At 38.6% G+C, this 18,161-nt stretch overlaps 4 protein-coding genes across 5 annotated transcripts; 2 read left to right on the plus strand and 2 right to left on the minus strand.

Annotated features, from left to right (window-relative positions):
• Nucleotides 1-255: 255 nt before the first annotated feature.
• Nucleotides 256-5,270, plus strand: LOC140787614 (bifunctional aspartate aminotransferase and glutamate/aspartate-prephenate aminotransferase). Of its 2 annotated transcripts, none has more exons than XM_073136621.1 (10): nucleotides 256-638; nucleotides 744-981; nucleotides 1,073-1,166; nucleotides 1,251-1,354; nucleotides 1,842-2,090; nucleotides 2,191-2,304; nucleotides 2,721-2,804; nucleotides 4,534-4,704; nucleotides 4,791-4,904; nucleotides 4,991-5,270. In XM_073136621.1, the coding sequence occupies exons 1-10, from the start codon at nucleotides 526-528 to the stop codon at nucleotides 5,129-5,131; spliced, it is 1,422 nt and encodes a 473-aa protein (XP_072992722.1). In that variant the 5' UTR covers nucleotides 256-525; the 3' UTR covers nucleotides 5,132-5,270. The 2 variants fall into 2 exon arrangements, with proteins under 2 accessions (XP_072992722.1, XP_072992723.1); XM_073136622.1 differs by having other exon boundaries at nucleotides 257-361.
• A 147-nt stretch (nucleotides 5,271-5,417) lies between these two features.
• Nucleotides 5,418-8,218, minus strand: LOC140787615 (uncharacterized). Its single transcript, XM_073136623.1, has 2 exons — nucleotides 8,031-8,218; nucleotides 5,418-6,005 (listed from the first exon to the last, which is right to left on the minus strand). The coding sequence occupies exon 2, from the start codon at nucleotides 5,974-5,976 to the stop codon at nucleotides 5,677-5,679; it is 300 nt and encodes a 99-aa protein (XP_072992724.1). The 5' UTR covers nucleotides 5,977-6,005; nucleotides 8,031-8,218; the 3' UTR covers nucleotides 5,418-5,676.
• A 688-nt stretch (nucleotides 8,219-8,906) lies between these two features.
• LOC140785488 (F-box/kelch-repeat protein At5g43190-like) lies at nucleotides 8,907-11,818 on the minus strand. Its single transcript, XM_073133326.1, has 2 exons — nucleotides 10,610-11,818; nucleotides 8,907-9,254 (listed from the first exon to the last, which is right to left on the minus strand). Exon 1 carries the CDS (start codon nucleotides 11,788-11,790, stop codon nucleotides 10,633-10,635), a length of 1,158 nt encoding a protein of 385 aa, XP_072989427.1. The 5' UTR covers nucleotides 11,791-11,818; the 3' UTR covers nucleotides 8,907-9,254; nucleotides 10,610-10,632.
• Nucleotides 11,819-13,402: 1,584 nt separating this feature from the next.
• LOC140785852 (protein NRT1/ PTR FAMILY 5.10-like) lies at nucleotides 13,403-18,016 on the plus strand. Its single transcript, XM_073133919.1, has 4 exons — nucleotides 13,403-13,712; nucleotides 13,828-14,045; nucleotides 16,294-16,805; nucleotides 16,888-18,016. The coding sequence occupies exons 1-4, from the start codon at nucleotides 13,595-13,597 to the stop codon at nucleotides 17,669-17,671; spliced, it is 1,632 nt and encodes a 543-aa protein (XP_072990020.1). The 5' UTR covers nucleotides 13,403-13,594; the 3' UTR covers nucleotides 17,672-18,016.
• Nucleotides 18,017-18,161: the final 145 nt, after the last annotated feature.

The raw sequence follows: 18,161 nt of genomic DNA on the forward strand, positions 1-18,161 counted from the left end.
TTCCATTGGCGGCTGGCCAACCAATAGCCAAATAGGCATGATCAGGAAATTGATCTCATTTTTTTTGGTTAAAATCATTTGGAATAAAGTTTTTTTTTTTTAAAGTCATTTAGAATACAACTAAATCTGACATCAAATTATCAATTAAAATTGGATCGAATTAGCTAAATTGGAAAAGGCAATAGAGGATCTTCTACAGAATTAATCAAATAACTTTTGATGCTTAATTCTAAAAATAAGCCAATTAGATTCTGTAAAGTGTCGACCAGTTCAATTTGGTCAAGCAAGTCTAAAAACTTTCCTCCTAACTCTTCTCCAACAATCCTCAATTCTTAATGAGGAGGTTGGTGAATCCAATTTGGTAAGTCTTCCTCTTCCTCCTCCTTTCTCGTCCTCCTTTCCAAATCAACAACTGGTAGTGGTAGGTTTGGTGGGTAGGAGGAGCAAGAAGAATAAGTAGTGAGGACAATTTGTTCCTTGTTCTCTCGTGCTCTCTGCGAATCCTCCCACCTACCTCTCAAACTCATGGAATCTTCTCTCTCCTTCCTCGCTTCCTCCTCTCCCCCTCTTCCCTCAAAACACTCTTCTATCAACTCGGTTATCAATCCCATCGCACCTAAAACCATCTCTTTCTCCAAGTAAGTGGAAGTTACTTGGGTCGTCTTCTTTAAGTTGCTTCCTTTTCTCTTCTTTTCTTTGGAGATTCTGGGGGTTTTTGGTCTAAAGATTGGATTTTGTTCTAGATCTTGGGGTAAGAGGAGATACTCAGTATCGATCAAGACCACGGTGAGGTCGGAGGCTTCTTCCTCGGATCCAATGTTGCCTGTTGATGTCTCCATCTGTCCGAGGGTGAACGCCGTGAAGCCGTCGAAGACAATGGCCATCACCGATCAGGCGACCGCTCTCGTCCAGGCCGGCGTGCCAGTCATTAGGCTCGCGGCGGGCGAGCCCGATTTCGACACTCCTACTGCCATCGCCGAGGTCAATCTCGTTGAACTGCGTGAGATTCTTGATCTGGGTGGAAGAAAGGTTAGATCTTTCCTGATGGGTTATGATAGTTTGGTTGTTTCAGGCTGGGATTAGGGCTATTCGGGAAGGTCACACGAGGTACACTCCCAATGCCGGGACACTGGAGTTGAGGAAAGCTATTTGTCATAAGCTCGAGGGTAAGAGGATTTGCTATTAGTTGATGCGTGGTTATTGTTAAGTATGGAGAAATTAATGCGCAATTTATTCTCTCGTGATGGCAGAGGAGAATGGCTTGTCTTATACTCCAGATCAAATATTGGTCAGTAATGGGGCCAAGCAGTGCATCATGCAAGCAGTGTTTGCCGTTTGTTCGCCAGGTGATGAGGTAAAGCCATCAATGTTATTGCATACCAATCCCGGGAACACCTCTGTGAAAAGCATGAATTTGTTCTCTTTTACTGATACTTATTTCTATGGTCGTTTCAAGCTTCTGTTTCTTTCCCTTTAGTTTCTGTCAATTTGGTAGGTATCAGATTCATATGGGACATTTGTTAATTCTTTCATTGTTGCTAGTTTATTGGGATTTCATATCATCATTTTTTTTTCACTTTTTAGCTAGTTTTACTTGCGTCCTTACAAATTTGTTCATGATCTTGTACCATGTTGTGCAAAATATGATAATTGTACAGAAATTATGTATTTAAACTTCAGCTTCAATAAAGTTTTGCTTATCATTGGCATTAATGGAGTTTATGCTTTTTCGATCTGAATACGATTTATGCTTCTATTATGTTTATTGCTTCTTTAAGTTTTACTCTCTTTTTTTTGTGAATTTTCCTGTCACACTTAGGATACTACTGCTCTCTGTTTAGGTCCTGATTCCAGCACCATATTGGGTCAGCTATCCTGAGATGGCTAAGTTGTCCGGTGCAACACCAGTAATCCTTCCTACAAGCATATCCGATAATTTTCTTTTAAGACCCGAGACATTTGCTTCAAAACTTAATGAAAAATCAAGGCTTTTGATTCTCTGTTCTCCATCAAATCCTACTGGATCTGTCTATCCGAAAGAGTTGCTTGAAGAGATTGCTGATATAGTTAGGAAACATCCAAGACTTCTGGTATGATCTTCTGAATCTGTCAGCACCATAATAAGCGGGAATTATGATATATGCTGCTAGGTATCATCTAAGCTGTTTGTCACTACTATTTTCTTTTCAGGTATTGTCTGATGAGATGTATGAGCATATTATCTACCCTCCGGCAAAACACACAAGCTTTGCTTCCTTACCTGGAATGTGGGAGAGAACTTTGACTGTCAATGGATTTTCCAAGGTAATTTTGAGTATTTTAATTGTTGCCTTCTCTAGAAAAAGAACTGCATCAAAGGAAAATGTGTGCCAGGGTGTTTAATATTCAACATTTGAAATGTTGTGCGCAATGGAAAAAAAAAAACAAGAACACCAGTCTAAAAAGTCTTATTTCCTGATTAATTCAGATTAGTTGCACGCATTCCTTTTTTCTTTTAAGCTCTATGTTGGGGAACGTTCATCAGATAATGCATTGTAATACATATTTTTACAACTCTTTTGCTTATGCTGCCACTTATTTAGACATTAAGTAGCAAATTACTGAATCTTATCAAATTGAACCTTCGATAGATATCTTTCTTTCTGGAATCTTAATTAAAGTGTTATCTATTTCTACCTAGTAAAATGTAGTATGTGAATTTGAACTTTGCATGTTTCTAGGCTTTTGCAATGACTGGTTGGCGACTTGGGTACCTTGCTTGCCCTAAACATTTTGTTGCAGCGTGTGGAAAGATCCAAAGCCAGGTAATATTGTCTTTCTTTATCATCTTTATTCCTTAATTTGTTGATTTTCAGATCTTGTCAGTTGATACGAAGAAATATTTGTTAATTTCCTTATGTTACTGAACATTTTCAATTAAAGCTTCTCATTGAAATAGTTTAACGATATTTTTGGTGATATTTGTATATTCAATATTAACAAAAGACTCCAATTCATAGGCAAATATCTCTCAGCTATCTATTTTGAAGATTCCATTGCCAAGTTCTTTTGTTAAGTTCTCTCTAGCTGTTTCTTCCTTCCATGTCTTGCAATTGGGGACATGGTGGAACACCTTCCAAATATCTAGGATCAAGGGGCTTAGAGGAAAAGACCCTATTCCACTGGAACATGGTTAAATGATTACTTGGACACCTTTTGTTTTGTGGTTTAAGTGGTGGAAAGAGGAATACCCTCCGTAAGAAAGCGGAGTGCTCTGATGAATAGTTCTTCTTAAGAAAGGTCTTTGGGTATGAAATATATGTTCATGTTTATTGGAAATGTTCGTATGCAGGTGATATATTTAGAAGTGGAAGTGGAATAGTGGATTAACTAGTAGGGTTTTAGTTACCACTTGTATTCGGCATGAAAGCATTGAAGTCCAGTGGGTTTTATGAGATCAAGGTAGGGGTGAAAACGGATCAGATTAACCCGCTATCCGACCTGATTCGGATCGGATTCGGATAAAAAATTTCTATCCAATTTAGATACGGATTCGGATACGGATAGAATTTTTGAAAAAATTTCGGATACAGGTCGGATATATTTTTCGGATTCGAATACGGATATCAGATATCCGTTTACTCGCATATTTTTTTAAATGATTTACAGTTTTTAGTTTGCTTATTTAAATAGTAAATATTAATATTGTTACTAATAATACGTTATATATTATTTATAGAGATTAATTTCTCTAATTTTATATATTTGACATACAAAAAAATTATTTGTTGTAAAACTCTTAATAATTTTATGTTAATTATATCGAAATAAAATATTATAATTATTTTAAATTCAATCAATATTCGTTTAAGATCCGATCCTCTATCCGAAAATTATCCGTATCCGTTTAGTTAGAATATAGTTTTAAATTTTTCTATCCGTCCAATATCCGTATCCGAATTCGTATCTAAACTAAAAATATGAATCCGAATATGGGTTGAGCACTATCTGATTCGTTTTCACCACTAGATTAAGGATTTTGGATGGTCTTTTAGTAGAGAATTTAGGCTTCTTCCAAATATCATAACAAGACGGAGAAGGTTGCAGGATGGGTGAACTAGGAATTCTCCTTGTGATAATTGTATAGCAAGGTTGTTTCCTGCAAAAAAAAAAAAAAAAAAAAAAAAAAAAAAAATATATATATATATATATATATATAGGAGAAAATGGAATCAAGAACAATGGAAAGTGCAGTTTTCATATGTAGATGGACGTGGATATTTGTCAATAAGGTTGGTGTTGTCACAATTTTGCTGCTTGATATTTGGCTTAAATGTGTTGGTTGATTGGATGGCTGATACTGCCTCCGGTTCAAAAAGTATTACCCTCCCAAATAGTTAACGCAAGTACTGTCTTGTTTCTTCTGGGAAACTCAAGTTGGTAGCCCTAATATGTAAAGGGCTTTAATCATTGCAAAGAAGAGTATTCATCTTATTTCTTTCATTATATTTCTAAATTTGTGGCTGGTACCAACAACTTGTGTCTTTATTGCAGAACACTTCGGGTGCTAGTAGCATTTCTCAGAAAGCTGGGCTTGCAGCTTTAAACTTGGGTTATGCCGGTGGTGAAGCCGTCTCAACTATGGTAAAAGCATTTCAGGAGCGCCGAGATTTCTTAGTTAAAAGCTTTAGGGAGCTACCAGGAGTGAAGATAGCAGAGCCTCAGGTAAAATTTATGTAACTTCTGGTAACAAGCATTAAATGAATTTGAGACTTCTATAGGTTGATAGAGTTTATGTGATGGTATTGCAGGGTGCCTTCTATTTATTTGTGGATTTTAGCTCCTATTACGGATCTGAAGTCGAAGGATTTGGCCTTGTTAAAGACTCTGAATCCCTTTGCCGGTATTTCTTGGAGAAGGCCCAAGTAAGATCAGGGGCATAATTTTCATCATTTGTGATTGGGAAAACATGAAAACACTCTAATTCATTATTGTGGTTTGCATCAAACAGGTTGCACTTGTCCCAGGAGATGCATTTGGGGATGATAAATGCATTCGATTCTCCTATGCTGCATCTCTATCTACACTGAAAGCAGCAACGGAGAAGATAAAGGAGGCTCTGATTTTGCTCAGGCCCCCTATTGCTGTCTAATAATCATCATAAATTATCACTTACCTGGAGCATTTGGCTTCCTGTTGTTGTTCTTTACTGTTAACGATAAGCGCTCTTGAAATTAATCTGTGGCCTTTTGAATATTGTTCTTCTCAATAAAATTGCATGTGTGAAAACATGTTGAGCTGTTGTTTTGTTATGAAACTGTAAATGTACCATTCCAAAACATTAATCTCTGAGGCCTTCTGAATATTGTCTGTTGGTTGACTTACATTGGCAAGATTCAAATATGGCCCCCTTTGTAATGCATAGGAAAAATGGAATCTGCTATAAAATTAAAAGAATAAATAACATTGCTCAACTTAAATCCAGCGTAGCACACCATACACAACCTCTACAAATATAACTGCTCAGATTTGTCTTCCAATATATTGCTCATGTCTCAATAGCTACCCATGAGTACATGTTATAGCCGGTGCACATAGAATGGAAAACATACAAGCAGTGAGGTGAACTCTCTTATGCTGGATAAGATCATAATACTAGCTCTCATGGAAAGAAGAGCATAGACCCAATAATATTTTCTATCTTCCTAGAAGAACTTCGTCAAAGTTCCAGTCCCTAACGAGGTCCCTTGTGACAGCATGACTCCTTTGGAGTCGCGGAGCTCCTCCTATACCTTGACCAGCTCCCATAACAGGAAAAGGAGTCACCTTAGATGTCCCATTGCTGTTAGAAGTCCCGATGGGAATTCCTACCTTCTGTGTCAAACAGGAGACAACTGCAGCGCACCGCCCCTCGCCCTCTGAACTTGAGACGGAATAGCTTCGAAAGGAATGTGATGGGCTCTCCATGCCATGACATACAAGGCATGCTAAACTCATGATTGATGTACTATTACACTGGCAAGAAACTGCAATTCGCATAAGAAACATTAGCAGTCAATTATACTCCCAAATGAGCAAATTGCCACACAACTGATCACAAGTAGCATAGTCCAATTTTGACTATAAGAAAACAAGTTATCATTTATATCTGATATATAAAAGAGATCAAATTATAGACCTAAGTCCTAACCCAGCATACAGCACAGAAATATCTGCACATTCAGGCACACTGCACATTCAGGCATACGAGGCTATACCAAAGAAATCAGAAAAACTTATATCAAAGCCCCACCTAAAGCAAATCAAATTTAAACATATCTCTGGAGTATGTTAAGAAGCATGCTCAGAAAAGGAAAAATAAACTTCTGAAAGAATTGCATCAATTTGAAAGAGCATAAATTTCGCCCAAGTTCAAACTTATGTTTTAGAAGATTCCAGCATCAGCACAAGTGCAAGTCAAATACATATTCAATAACACAAAATTAGTTTTGAGATAATTTAACAATCAACAAGACAAATGCATAATGAAGGTGAATTTACTTGTACAAACTCAAATTAGCTTCTTCTAGGCTTCTAACCGTCCACTTCTATCGTGGACATGTCAAGGACCAGAATGTTCAGGCTGACACATCTCAGAAGAAGGCATTATAGTCTAATTCGGGTACAGTCTGTGGCCTAAATTTCTTGGGTTATATGCATGTATGTATATTTCATATAATACAAACACTCAGAGAGACATGCATACAATAGAGGCATGATCAAAAAGAAAGATAAACCTCATTCAAAAGGTTGAGAAGTAATCAGCAATTTGGCAACAAGATTGACATAAAACTTAATCAATTTCAGCTATCCTGGAAGTAGGTAAATTGTTTCACTCTAGTTAGCAATAATTTGTTGGTTCAAAAGAATGTGTGGACACATGTAGGAACAAAAGGAGAAGCTATACAAGCTAAATTCAACATTAGACCAAGAACTAAGATAACAAAGAACCCACAAAATAAAGTTCCTTTAGAAATTTCCTAGTGGCAGAGCACATTCAAATTGTCACTTCTTCACCAAACAATATGTGAATAGTGTGTACAAACAAGTTCCATTAGCAGGCAGAAAAACAACATTAAGCCTTCTTGTTTGCGTATGTGTAGCTCTCTAACATAAAATGAGGCACTTTTATATAGGAGCTTGCTAAGTCAAGCTACACTCAAGGAGAGCAAAAAGAGACAAAAGGACCCAATTTCAGATCACAAAGTATAGTGCAATAGCTAGGGTCATCAAAACTATGGGCAGCGTATCTCTTCCTAGATAAAGACGATTCCTAGTAAGGGAGAGAAAAACTAGAAACTGACATTAGGGATGCAGTAAGAAAAGACATAATAACATTAATAAAGAACCTTACATTAACTAAAAGCAAAGGGAAGAAACCGAACAATATAGTTAGGATTAGTGGCTTTTCTTTGTTAACATAGATTATCATATTCCTAGATGGTATCGTCATATTGTGCCAAACTGCCAGTTTATAGAAGAAAAACTAGTATCAAATGAAGATAGCATCATTTGATAGGAACAAGGATATAATTGAATATCAAAGAAACAAATTGACAAGTTACGTTTTTTTAACGAATTTATAGTATCGATGCCTCTAATACTCAAATAAGGCATACTATTCAGAACTATTCCCTAACTTAAAGACCTTCCTATTCAACTTACCAAAACCTAATTTTATCTTCAAAAAAGATCAGAGCTTTAAGAAAAGACATCCAGAAGTTACCTAGCGATTCCTAGAAGAAGATCTCATCGATTACCCTCACATGATCCACCGCGATATCGCAAGAATCCAATCCGATATTATTAAAGCCATGAAAAGAATCAATTTTAACCAACTAAACTAGATCGAACCAAACCACCTCTCAAATCCAAACGGATTCAAAGCGAGGAATAGTTAAGTACTGCCTCCGGTATCAAAATCACATCAAATCTCTAAGACATATGTGCATAAAAATCGCATCTTGAGTTATTTCTTTGGCTCGAATTAAAGGGGGAGAGATAACTCTGACCTTTCTCTGTGGGTGCAATCCGTCTGTCCGTTGAGGTAGGTGGCCAGAGGAGAGGGAGAAATGAGAGGATGAATGGGTGTGTGTGCGTGCAGAGAGAGAGAGAGAGAGAGAGAGAGAGAGAGAGAGAGAGAGAGAGAGAAGAAGAAGAAAAGGATGGAACTTTGTGAGACGATGGTCTCACAAAGAAAAAGAATGGAAGACTCCTGAAAGGGATAGCAATTTTTATATGAAGAGAAAAAGTAACAAGTTACAAGGTAGAGTCCATCTCCCTTTCGTCCAAATTCCAATTTACTTGTTGACCAACTTTTTATCTCTCTCTCCTTCTGTTTTTTTTTTGCTTTTGATTCAGGATTATGTTTGCATCAATTCCAATTTTTCATAAATTAAATAAGATTATAAAAAGAACAAATTGCCTGGAAAAGAATCAAAGATATTATGCAACAAATAGGACCTAAATTTGTACTTTGATAAATTTTAGCATGCTTCAAAATGAATGCATCTTGTGTTATTAGAGAAAAATATATGATAGTGTTAAACCTTGTGGTTATGATAATGTTAATGTGGACCAATACCGGGATGGTAAGCACATGGATGGCATGGCATCATTAGAGCAATTAACTCTTACATAGAACATGGTAATTTTATGCCACTGCATGATGTGTGTCCTTGTTTAAGCCACCCAGCAACCTGTTCACCATGTGGTTGTTAGTTTTAAGTTCTTATGCTGCGAGAATCTTGCCAGACCCAGCAATGAGAGAGAGAGAGTGAGACACCTTTTAAAATATGTTTATAAAGGTAATTAAAGCAAATAGTTTCATAACTACTCAAATAGTTTCAAAAACTACTTAGAAGATCAACCATTCGCTCCCAACAAGATTGGTGAACAAATATTTCATGTGCTGTAATAATCATCTGGTGTTATAATACAAGATAGCAGATAATTTGTCATAAGAAATAAAAATACTTCATGACAGCCATATATAACATGCATGTCACTATGTCAGATGTACATTCCATATGGAAGAGAGAGCATCCCAAGATGTCATTCCCCATCTTGTAACTTCTAGGTGATATATCCATTTGTTGCGAGTTGAGAGCTTTATCATGATATCATTCGACAGGACAGTTTGGTAGCCTCCACCTTTTTATTGCCAAAGAATCTCTATTGGAGAGACTTCAATATATCATGATCCATGCTCCAAGTTAAATTTTGCATGCAATCACCTATCACAAAGACACAGATAACTATTTAGAGTTGAAGTAGAATGTGAAGAGCTGAGCCCCTGATATCCATGTAGCAGAAGTCAGTCAAATTTATGAATGTGACTCGTATCAATATCATGTTCTCCTCCTTGTGGGGACTGAAGAAAATGCATAACTCAGCATTTACCGGAAAGATGAAAATAACTCCACCATAACACAAAAGGTAAGAATGAATAGAACACTAGAGAAGCCACTAGTTGGATAAGATCTGCATAATTTTTTACCTGAATCAACAAAAATTACTTGCCTGTCTACTCAAAAGTTAGCAGAGTCAACAAGACAAAATAAAGACTTGTACACCGCCTAACATGATAGAAACATCAGCAGACCATCCATCTTAGAACTTAATTGGGTAAAAATAATGATGCAATGACTTGTGACATTAGTCAAAATGCAGATCTTATATCCTCCCCTCGATGATATATTATTATAAGCTCCAGGAAAATGGAAAACTTGTCAAATCATTGATTCAAGTAAAGTGGCACATCCCATATAGTCAAACAAGCATCCATTAATTAAAGTTCAAGTAATGACCTTAAGTAATATTTAATTGCTGATGCACACATTGAGCAAATTATTGTATCCACAAGGTTTTCTGTGAGATAAGTCTTGAGGCCTTTGAACAACTAAAGGATGATAACCATGCATCTCTCCGAAAGGTCGCAAGACTTAATACTCTCTGTGAGGCTTAATTATAGGATGCTTCCATGTATTCCAGGTTAACTATAGTTGGAAATCCAGTAGTTCTACACGGCATATCTTATCGATTTGGTGAATTGATGAAGACATCATATTTAGTATATGTGTAGCACAAAACTCTGCTATAATTTTCCAAAAAATCATTTCCTCTTAAAGAATTACTCGTAGATCATGCTTGCAAATATACTGAGACGGCAACTTGAGAAAGAGCTGAAACAATTCTACCACCTTATCAAGATTGAAAAGATAAATGACATTTAAAACTTGTAGATAGATAGATTAGTTCCAACTCATCTTACACTACAAAGCAGAACCATAAAATTCTATGTCGCATCACTAAATCTTATACAGGGATATTGGGAGGCCAGGAGCCAGTATGTCTAGACTACCCATGATGTAGGAAAAGGCTTTGATCCCAATGATTGACTAGCACAGAACTTGATTTTGGCACCAAAAAAAATTGCATCTATGTTTAGCTCATCAAAGAAATTTGTAGTAGTAACCAAATTTCAGTAAAACTCAATTAAATGAGGATTCCTAGATTAAGTTTCCATTAAAAAAAAGTATATGAACTACTGAATAATGGTTAAAGAACTTGCAAGGGATTGATAAATTACCAGACTACTTTCTTATCAATCTCTCAGCCTCCATCGAAAGGTTTCAATAGATTGATACTAGGCATTACAGCGTGCCCGAACCACCTCCTTCTCCTATTCTCCGGGATTAGATGGCAGGGCGGCGGCCACCACCACTTTCTCTCCACTAGATCAAATATCAAAACCTGAGAATCATCAGCATTGTACAAGCAAATCATCCCCATCTCACCAATTGCCTCAAAGTGATAGAACCGCCCACTATAACGGCCAAACTTCCCGAAAAACTCATCCGGCATGAAGCAAACCACCCTCCACTCCATCTCCGACAAATCGAGCCGCCAAATTCCAATCATTGCAATCTCACCGAGCTCCTCCAACCCCCCAACCAAGAACAATTCCTTCTCAAAGACCAACAAATGCGAAGAAACAATCTTCGCCGGCATCTCTACATCGACAAGTTTCCACCTTCCATTACCCGGATTGAACGATAAAAGGCGATCCGGCCCGTAGCTAAGAACAAACAGCAACCCGTCCAAGAACTTGGCGCTTCCAAGAACGGCGAATCGCCCGTCATATTGCCCCGTTTGCTCCCAACGCCCTCGCCTCGAGTCGTACACCTGGGAGTACACGCGGTCGCCGGTGGATACGGCGACGACCTTGAAGAGGTCGACGCCATCGTCGATGACGGCGAGGACGTACGGGTGGAGAATCGGGATCATGGGGGGGAGTGCTAGGGGAGGGGATCGGGAGAGGAGGCGGGCCGCTGCTAGTGTTAGGGTACCGGCAGCCAGCTTGTGGTCGACGACGGCGAGGGAGGAGGAGGAGGCGTGCGGGTCGGAGAAGGAGGAGGGAAGGGGGAGAAGGAGCCAACGGCAAGAGGAAGGGTGGAATGCCGCTGCGAAGGAAGGGGAGGGGCAGAGGAGGTCGGTGAAGAGGAAGAAGAAGAGGTCGTCACGGTGGTGGCGGTCGTGGTGGAGGAGGGAGAGGAAAGTGGAGGATCGGAGGAGGGAGAAGAAGGAGCGAGAGATGGGGAGGAGGCGGAGGAGGGAGGAGATGGGGAGGAGGGAGAGGATGAATTCTTGGAGGTGGAGGGGAAGGAGGTGGAAGGGGAAGGAGGGCACCTGAACGTGACCGGAATCGAGCGGTGACATTGAGGGGGATTGGGTTGCGTCCGATGGGATGGAAGAAGTGGCTATTATCATTTATCGTTAATAAGAGTCACTACGACGTAGATTAATTGGTCATTAATTCTTGAATTAGGTGTTCCATCTTAAATCATCTTAAGAATATATATATATATATATATATATATATATCAAAAGTCCTTGAGTCGCATTCCAACGAAGTTAAGAAGTACAGGTCTAGCTCTAAACCAGACCATAGTTTGCAAAGTTATTTTTTCTAAGGCAAATTGAGCTAGTATGTGGGCTTGTCCGTTGTTCCCTCTACCTGTGAAACCAACATGAATCTTAAGGCGAAGAGATAATAGTTCTTTTGTAATGTCCACTGATGTATTAATCATCTTAACGTCTGACTTAGGAAATCGCTGACCCAAGGAAATTACCATTCCAACCAACATCTACCCAAATAAAAAGGTCATTAGCCTCAGAGAAAGACTAATATTGCGAAGATCACAATTTAGAAGCCAGTTATCCTTCACAATATTAATATTCTCCCTATTGTCTACTATTTCTACGGAGAGAGCCCTTCTCATGGAGTATAAAATGCTCCATATCGAACAACCATTAGACTGACTTTATAGGAGCCTCCCAAAAAGAAGAGTTTCTAAAGTATTTTTTTCCTTCAGACAAGAATCTTAGAATAGTTGAAATTTGTGTGAAGGTAAATATCGAAATCGAATCCCTGGGCCCTTTGAGCAAAAATCTTTACAACACTACGAGATTAATTACATCTAAATCTTCCAAGACTCGTACCGTACCACTCCTGATTTGCCCCTCCACTATTACAATCTATCATGTGTATCAAGATCTTGAAAATTTTCTAGTAGTGTAAGTCTTATTAAGCCAATATTGGTACCGTGGACTGATCGAGATTTACTCTCTCGATTTCACCCACGAGCAATTGGCCGCCCCTTCCACTGGTGCAAAGTTTTGATGATGGAGAAAAACAAAAGGGTCAAACAAAAACTAAATCTATGTGCGAGCCGAGGCAGAATCATTTTTAAATCTTTCTAACATGTGAGTTAAATGGACAAATATTTCTTTATCCCAAAATATAAGTATCTCTTGGGAGTTGGGGCCCATGTAAACTTAGGTTCTTAAATACACTAGCGATATTTTCCAAAATAATTGATATTATATTAAATTCACTTCTTTTAATTACTTTAAAGCTAATCTTTATTAACTTTTCTCCATGATTTAAAAAAAAAAACATAAATATACTACATTAAAATATTCTTTAAGTTCTTTTTATTTTACTATTAATTCATTATTAATAATATATGAATTCCAATTAATTTTAGGCTCAAATCATGATTTTTTTAAAACAAAAAATATGTTTTGAGTTTTACCCATATTCTAACCAAAGTTTTTTTTTGTTTCAATAATTGGATGGTAACTTAGTAGTCATAAGAAAAGTATTTCTAAAATAATCACCAACAAGGAACAATGTAATGTTTTTATTCTATTTATTTACTAATCATGAATATAGCTAAAACTTAGGTGATATGATAAATTTTGATCCTTTAGTATTTTACACGCTCAAAATTGAAGGACAAGTGGACAATAAAACCACGTACCAATCCCGCTCACTATGTTACTCCGTATTTAAACATTAAAAAACACACAGAGATGCGCTTAGAAGTTAGAACTAATGTAGTTGCAAATCTCAGCAACCAGTGCTGCAGCAGATCACAAACTATGTGCGGATATGACAACTAATGTAGTTTTCACTTCAAAGTTACAATGAAATCGATAGATTGAGGAAAGAGAGCTCTTACAGAAAGAGAGAGAGAGAGAGAGAGAGAGAGAGAGAGAGAGAGAGGAGATGGATGTGGACCCCCTCCTGCCCCAATCGCAGCCGTTGGTTGGCGTCGTGGACTACCGCGGCCGTCCGATCTCCAGATCCAACTCCGGCGGATGGACCGCCGCCCTCTTCGTCATCGGTACGTAAATTTCCCTAACCCCTCTCTCTCGCAATTCGAGTTTCCTTCTTATTCGTCGATTCGGCGCCGTCTGATCGATCTCGATCATGCGGTGATATATATTTTTTAATTCCAGTGCTCGAGATCGCGGAGAGGTTCTCATACTACGGCATCTCGTCGAACCTGATCACCTACCTCACGGGCCCCCTCGGCGAGTCGAACGCCGCGGCGGCGGCGGCGGTCAACGTGTGGTCAGGGACGGCATCGATGCTTCCTCTCCTCGGTGCCTTCGTCGCCGATTCGTATCTCGGGCGTTACCGTACCATCGGGTTGGCCTCGCTCCTCTATATCCTGGTTCGTTTCTCTCCTCCTCTATCCTATCCATCCTCATCTTCCGTTTTCCCTTTGCTCGACTTTGTTTTTTTTTCGATAATGAGAGCTGTATTCGGCCAAGATGATTTTTGATCGAGTTTTTTTTATTTTTATTTTTGATTGTCTTGATCGAGTTTTGCTACGCTGACCAAGGGAACGAAACCTCCAAGCGGATCCTATGCTACCCTGGTTGCAGAAATTCGCTGCAGCCGAATATTTGGCTGCTAGTTGAAGGATCACTCTTTTTATATCAGATAACTACATCTAGTCAATTATTCTCATTATTTTTCAAAATATCTTTGAAATCCTCACATTGATTTTTTTTTTCTTTCTGTTAGCAATTAATTTTAGACATTTAGATCATTTTATTGAAAGAAACTTTGAGCATAAAATTATTATCTGATGTATGAGCGAAAGATATTAAATAATTAAAAAAAAGTCAATTTTCTTCTGAAAATGAGCAATAGGCCAATAGTTCAAGAATCTAAGTTTAATGAACACTTAGATATTTCTGAACTAAAATTTTAAAAGATCAAGTTGCATGTAGACACGTGCTAAAAATATATCGTACATTACATTTTTGAAAAAGAAAAGAAAAGAAAAGAGAGACATCATACATATAATTTGATGAAAAATTATACGATAAGTAAAATTATGTCCAAAGGTCCAAAGGACAAGAGCATTATAGTGTCCAAAATGGGGCAAACCGTGTGATATTTTAATGCCCATAGAGCAGTGCGTTGAAGCTGAAATATTACTATTGCCATCCGAAATCTTTTACCAATCAACTATCAGATGGTGAGCAGGGAGAAAACCTGCTGTCGTGTGTCATTATCGTGGGACACCGTATTGGGAGATGCTCTTTCGTAGCCAGGTCGGTTGTCGGTAGAATAGTCTTCCAGATTAATAAAATGGGAGGTTCCGATTGCTTTCAGTCATGGAGTAGAGTAGCCATGTGTTAGGTACGACTTTTCTTATCATAATCTTCTTCTTTCTTATCTTCAACCATCCTCTTATGCATGCACCTGGCCTTGTAAATTTAAATTAATTAGCGATAGCAAGTTAGTTGTCTGGATATATTATGTATATCAAAATAAAGGCATTCATATCTTTTTATAATTAACTCGATGAAAGTTTAATTAAATTCTCTTTTTTATTATGTTTCTCATTAGTTTAAAATTAATTTAAACTAAAATTTAATAATATAAAAATAGAAAATCAAATTTAAATTGAAATCTATCTCATATGAAAGTAAAGAAATCAAATTAAAATTGTCTAAGTGATATCTCCTATGTCTACTAATATCTATCGCAATTATATCTAAGAGAGAAATCTTAACAAAAGAAAAGAACATATAATTCAAAAATTAGACGCATGTAATCTAATCTTCTTGATTAATATGCTATCTTTTTCACGTAATGTTGTATTAAAATCGGTATCAGGTATAAAAACTGTCTATGATAGTTGTTAAATTGTGATTATAAATTTTAGATGTGTATTAAAGTATATGCTAAAAAATATTGCATAAATAAAATGATCTAATGCATGCAATCAGGGCTGTGGAGAATCCACAAATTACAGTGAAATTAGCCTCAAAGGTCAACTTTATAACTGCGTGTAATCAGAGGGCAGTCAAGCCTCGGGCCACGATGATCCCTTGTAACCGTCAACCTCGCGCCATCCACCCGAGCCTTCTGCTCTATACTTTGATACTTGTGGATTTAGTAATTGATGGCAACTAGAGATCAAATCAGCTCGTCCGCGAGGGTGGGTGGGTTCTTGCTTTCAACATCTTTGTCACTCCTTTCGAATGATGCTACCATTGTCGATACTTGGATGTCGTGGTCACACCAAAAGAGAACCTATGATTTCTTTCATTTACTCTTTTTTTCTCCACGCAGATGGACATTTGGATGCACCCAAAATAAAATTGTCTAAGATATTAAGCTTAAATTGATTAGATTTATGTCAAAGCCTATTTCTAAGCCGCTTGATGCGAAGATTTAAGTCTATTTCAATTCAGGTCAGACTCAAGCTTAAATTGAATCATAGATGATCTATATATATTAAAATTAAATTGCAAATAAATATTAACTTATGTAAATTGAGCCTACTTGAGCTCTAGCTTGATAGAGCCGGTCTATTATAAGCTCGTCTTGGAAATTTATTTTGAGCACGATCTAAATCAAACTTGACTCGTTTCAATAAGAGCCACTAATTCTGTTCACAGGGCTACGGAATGCTGACACTCTCCTCCATGCTGCCATCTCTCCGCCCTCCCGCATGCGACGGCTCAGTCGATCCGACGACGTGCCGCCCTTCCTCGTTCCAAATCGGCTTCTTCTACATCTCGCTCTATCTCGTAGCCTTCGCGCAGGGCGGTGACAAGCCTTGCGGCGTAGCGTTCGGAGCCGATCAGTTCGATCCAAACGACCCCAAAGAATGCATCTACCGGAGCTCCTTCTTCAACTGGTGGTATTTCTCTATGTCCGCAGGCATCAGCACTGCGGTCGTGACTCTAAGCTACGTCCAGGATAACGTCAGCTGGGGCCTCGGATTTGGAATCCCATGCATGGTCATGTTCTTGGCTTTCATGGTTTTCTTGCTTGGCACGAAGACGTATCGCTTCTACATCCCCGGTGAGGAGAGCCCATTCGCTCGCATCGGCAAGACGTTCATGTCCTCCATGAGGAGACGGCGGAAGAGTCTTCTTCAATCTAAGGAAGCTGGAGAAAGCCAGAAGTATGAGTTCTCGAGTTATGAAAATGGGATCTTTACGTTACAAGCCCAATCTTACCTCTTTTCCTCTTTTGTCATTGTGTAGATATTCGATCACGGAGGATGAATGTGCACAGAGTGCTAGACACGTCGAAGAAGCCAAGGGAGTGCTCCAATTGCTTCCGATATGGTTTACTTGCTTAGTATACGGCGTCGTCTTCGCGCAGATCACTACCTTGTTCAACAAACAGGGAAGAACTCTGGACCGAAGGATAGGCTCAAGCTTCGAACTGCCGCCCGCCGCTCTGCAGAGCTTCGGCACTCTGTCCATCATCGCCTTCATCCCGATCTACGATCAAATCATCGTGCCCACCGTGCGAAAGTTCTCAAAGAAGCCGACCGGCATCTCCATGCTCCAAAGGATTGGCATTGGCATGGTCATCTCCTTTACCACAACGGTGATAGCAGCCTTGGTGGAGATGAAGAGACTCAAGACTGCCAGGGATTTCGGACTAGTAGACCAACCGACCGCGACGATCCCAATGGGCTGGTGGTGGTTGGTTCCTCAGTATGTTCTGATAGGCATTGGAGATGTCTTCACGATAGTTGGGTTGCAGGAGTTTTTCTATGATCAGGTGCCTGATGCTATGAGAAGCCTGGGACTCGCCTTGTACTTGAGCATCCTGGGCATAGGGAGCTTCATCAGTAGCATCCTCATATCAGTGATTGACAAAACCACCAGGAGGAACGGAGATAGTTGGTTCTCCAACAACTTAAACAGAGCCCATCTTGATTACTTCTACTGGCTTCTTGCAGGACTTGGTGCTCTGGAGCTGGCCTTGTTCTTGTATTTTGCACAAACTTATGTCTACAAGAAGAAGAATGTGTGATGGGATAGACTAGTTGGTTCTTTTGTAGATCTCATTACCACTGGCATGTAAGTTGAAGTGACTTCCACTTTTCACAAAAGAAAAAAAAATTGGCATCCTACATCAAGGCCATATAATAACATAGAGCAGTGTAATTCCCCTTCATAAGTTTCAGCCTCACTATTCATCTCCTCTATTTGGAGAATAAGAAGCTTGTAACTTGTGCTCCTCTGGTTGATCATATATTTTTACTCCTACTTACCCAAAATTCCAATCTTTTGAGATCTCACATCAATGTGTTGTTCAACTGTAAACTAGACTTATGATTGAAAGTTAAAGCTAAGCTAAAGAACAAGTTGACTGCTCTGTTCCTGTTGAGCTTTTGTCTACTGCTTCACAAAAGAAGAAATACTTTAGCTTATCTTTTTGTTCTTATTAAAGGCTCTTTCCTGTATCCTTGTGAAGTGAGGCGTACAATCTTTTATGTAAATTAGTATGACGCAGCTTTATA

The sequence above is a fragment of the Typha latifolia genome, chromosome 4 (assembly GCF_019914945.1).
Source record: "Typha latifolia isolate L0001 chromosome 4, TyphaL0001v2, whole genome shotgun sequence".
NCBI classification, from domain to species: domain Eukaryota; kingdom Viridiplantae; phylum Streptophyta; class Magnoliopsida; order Poales; family Typhaceae; genus Typha; species Typha latifolia.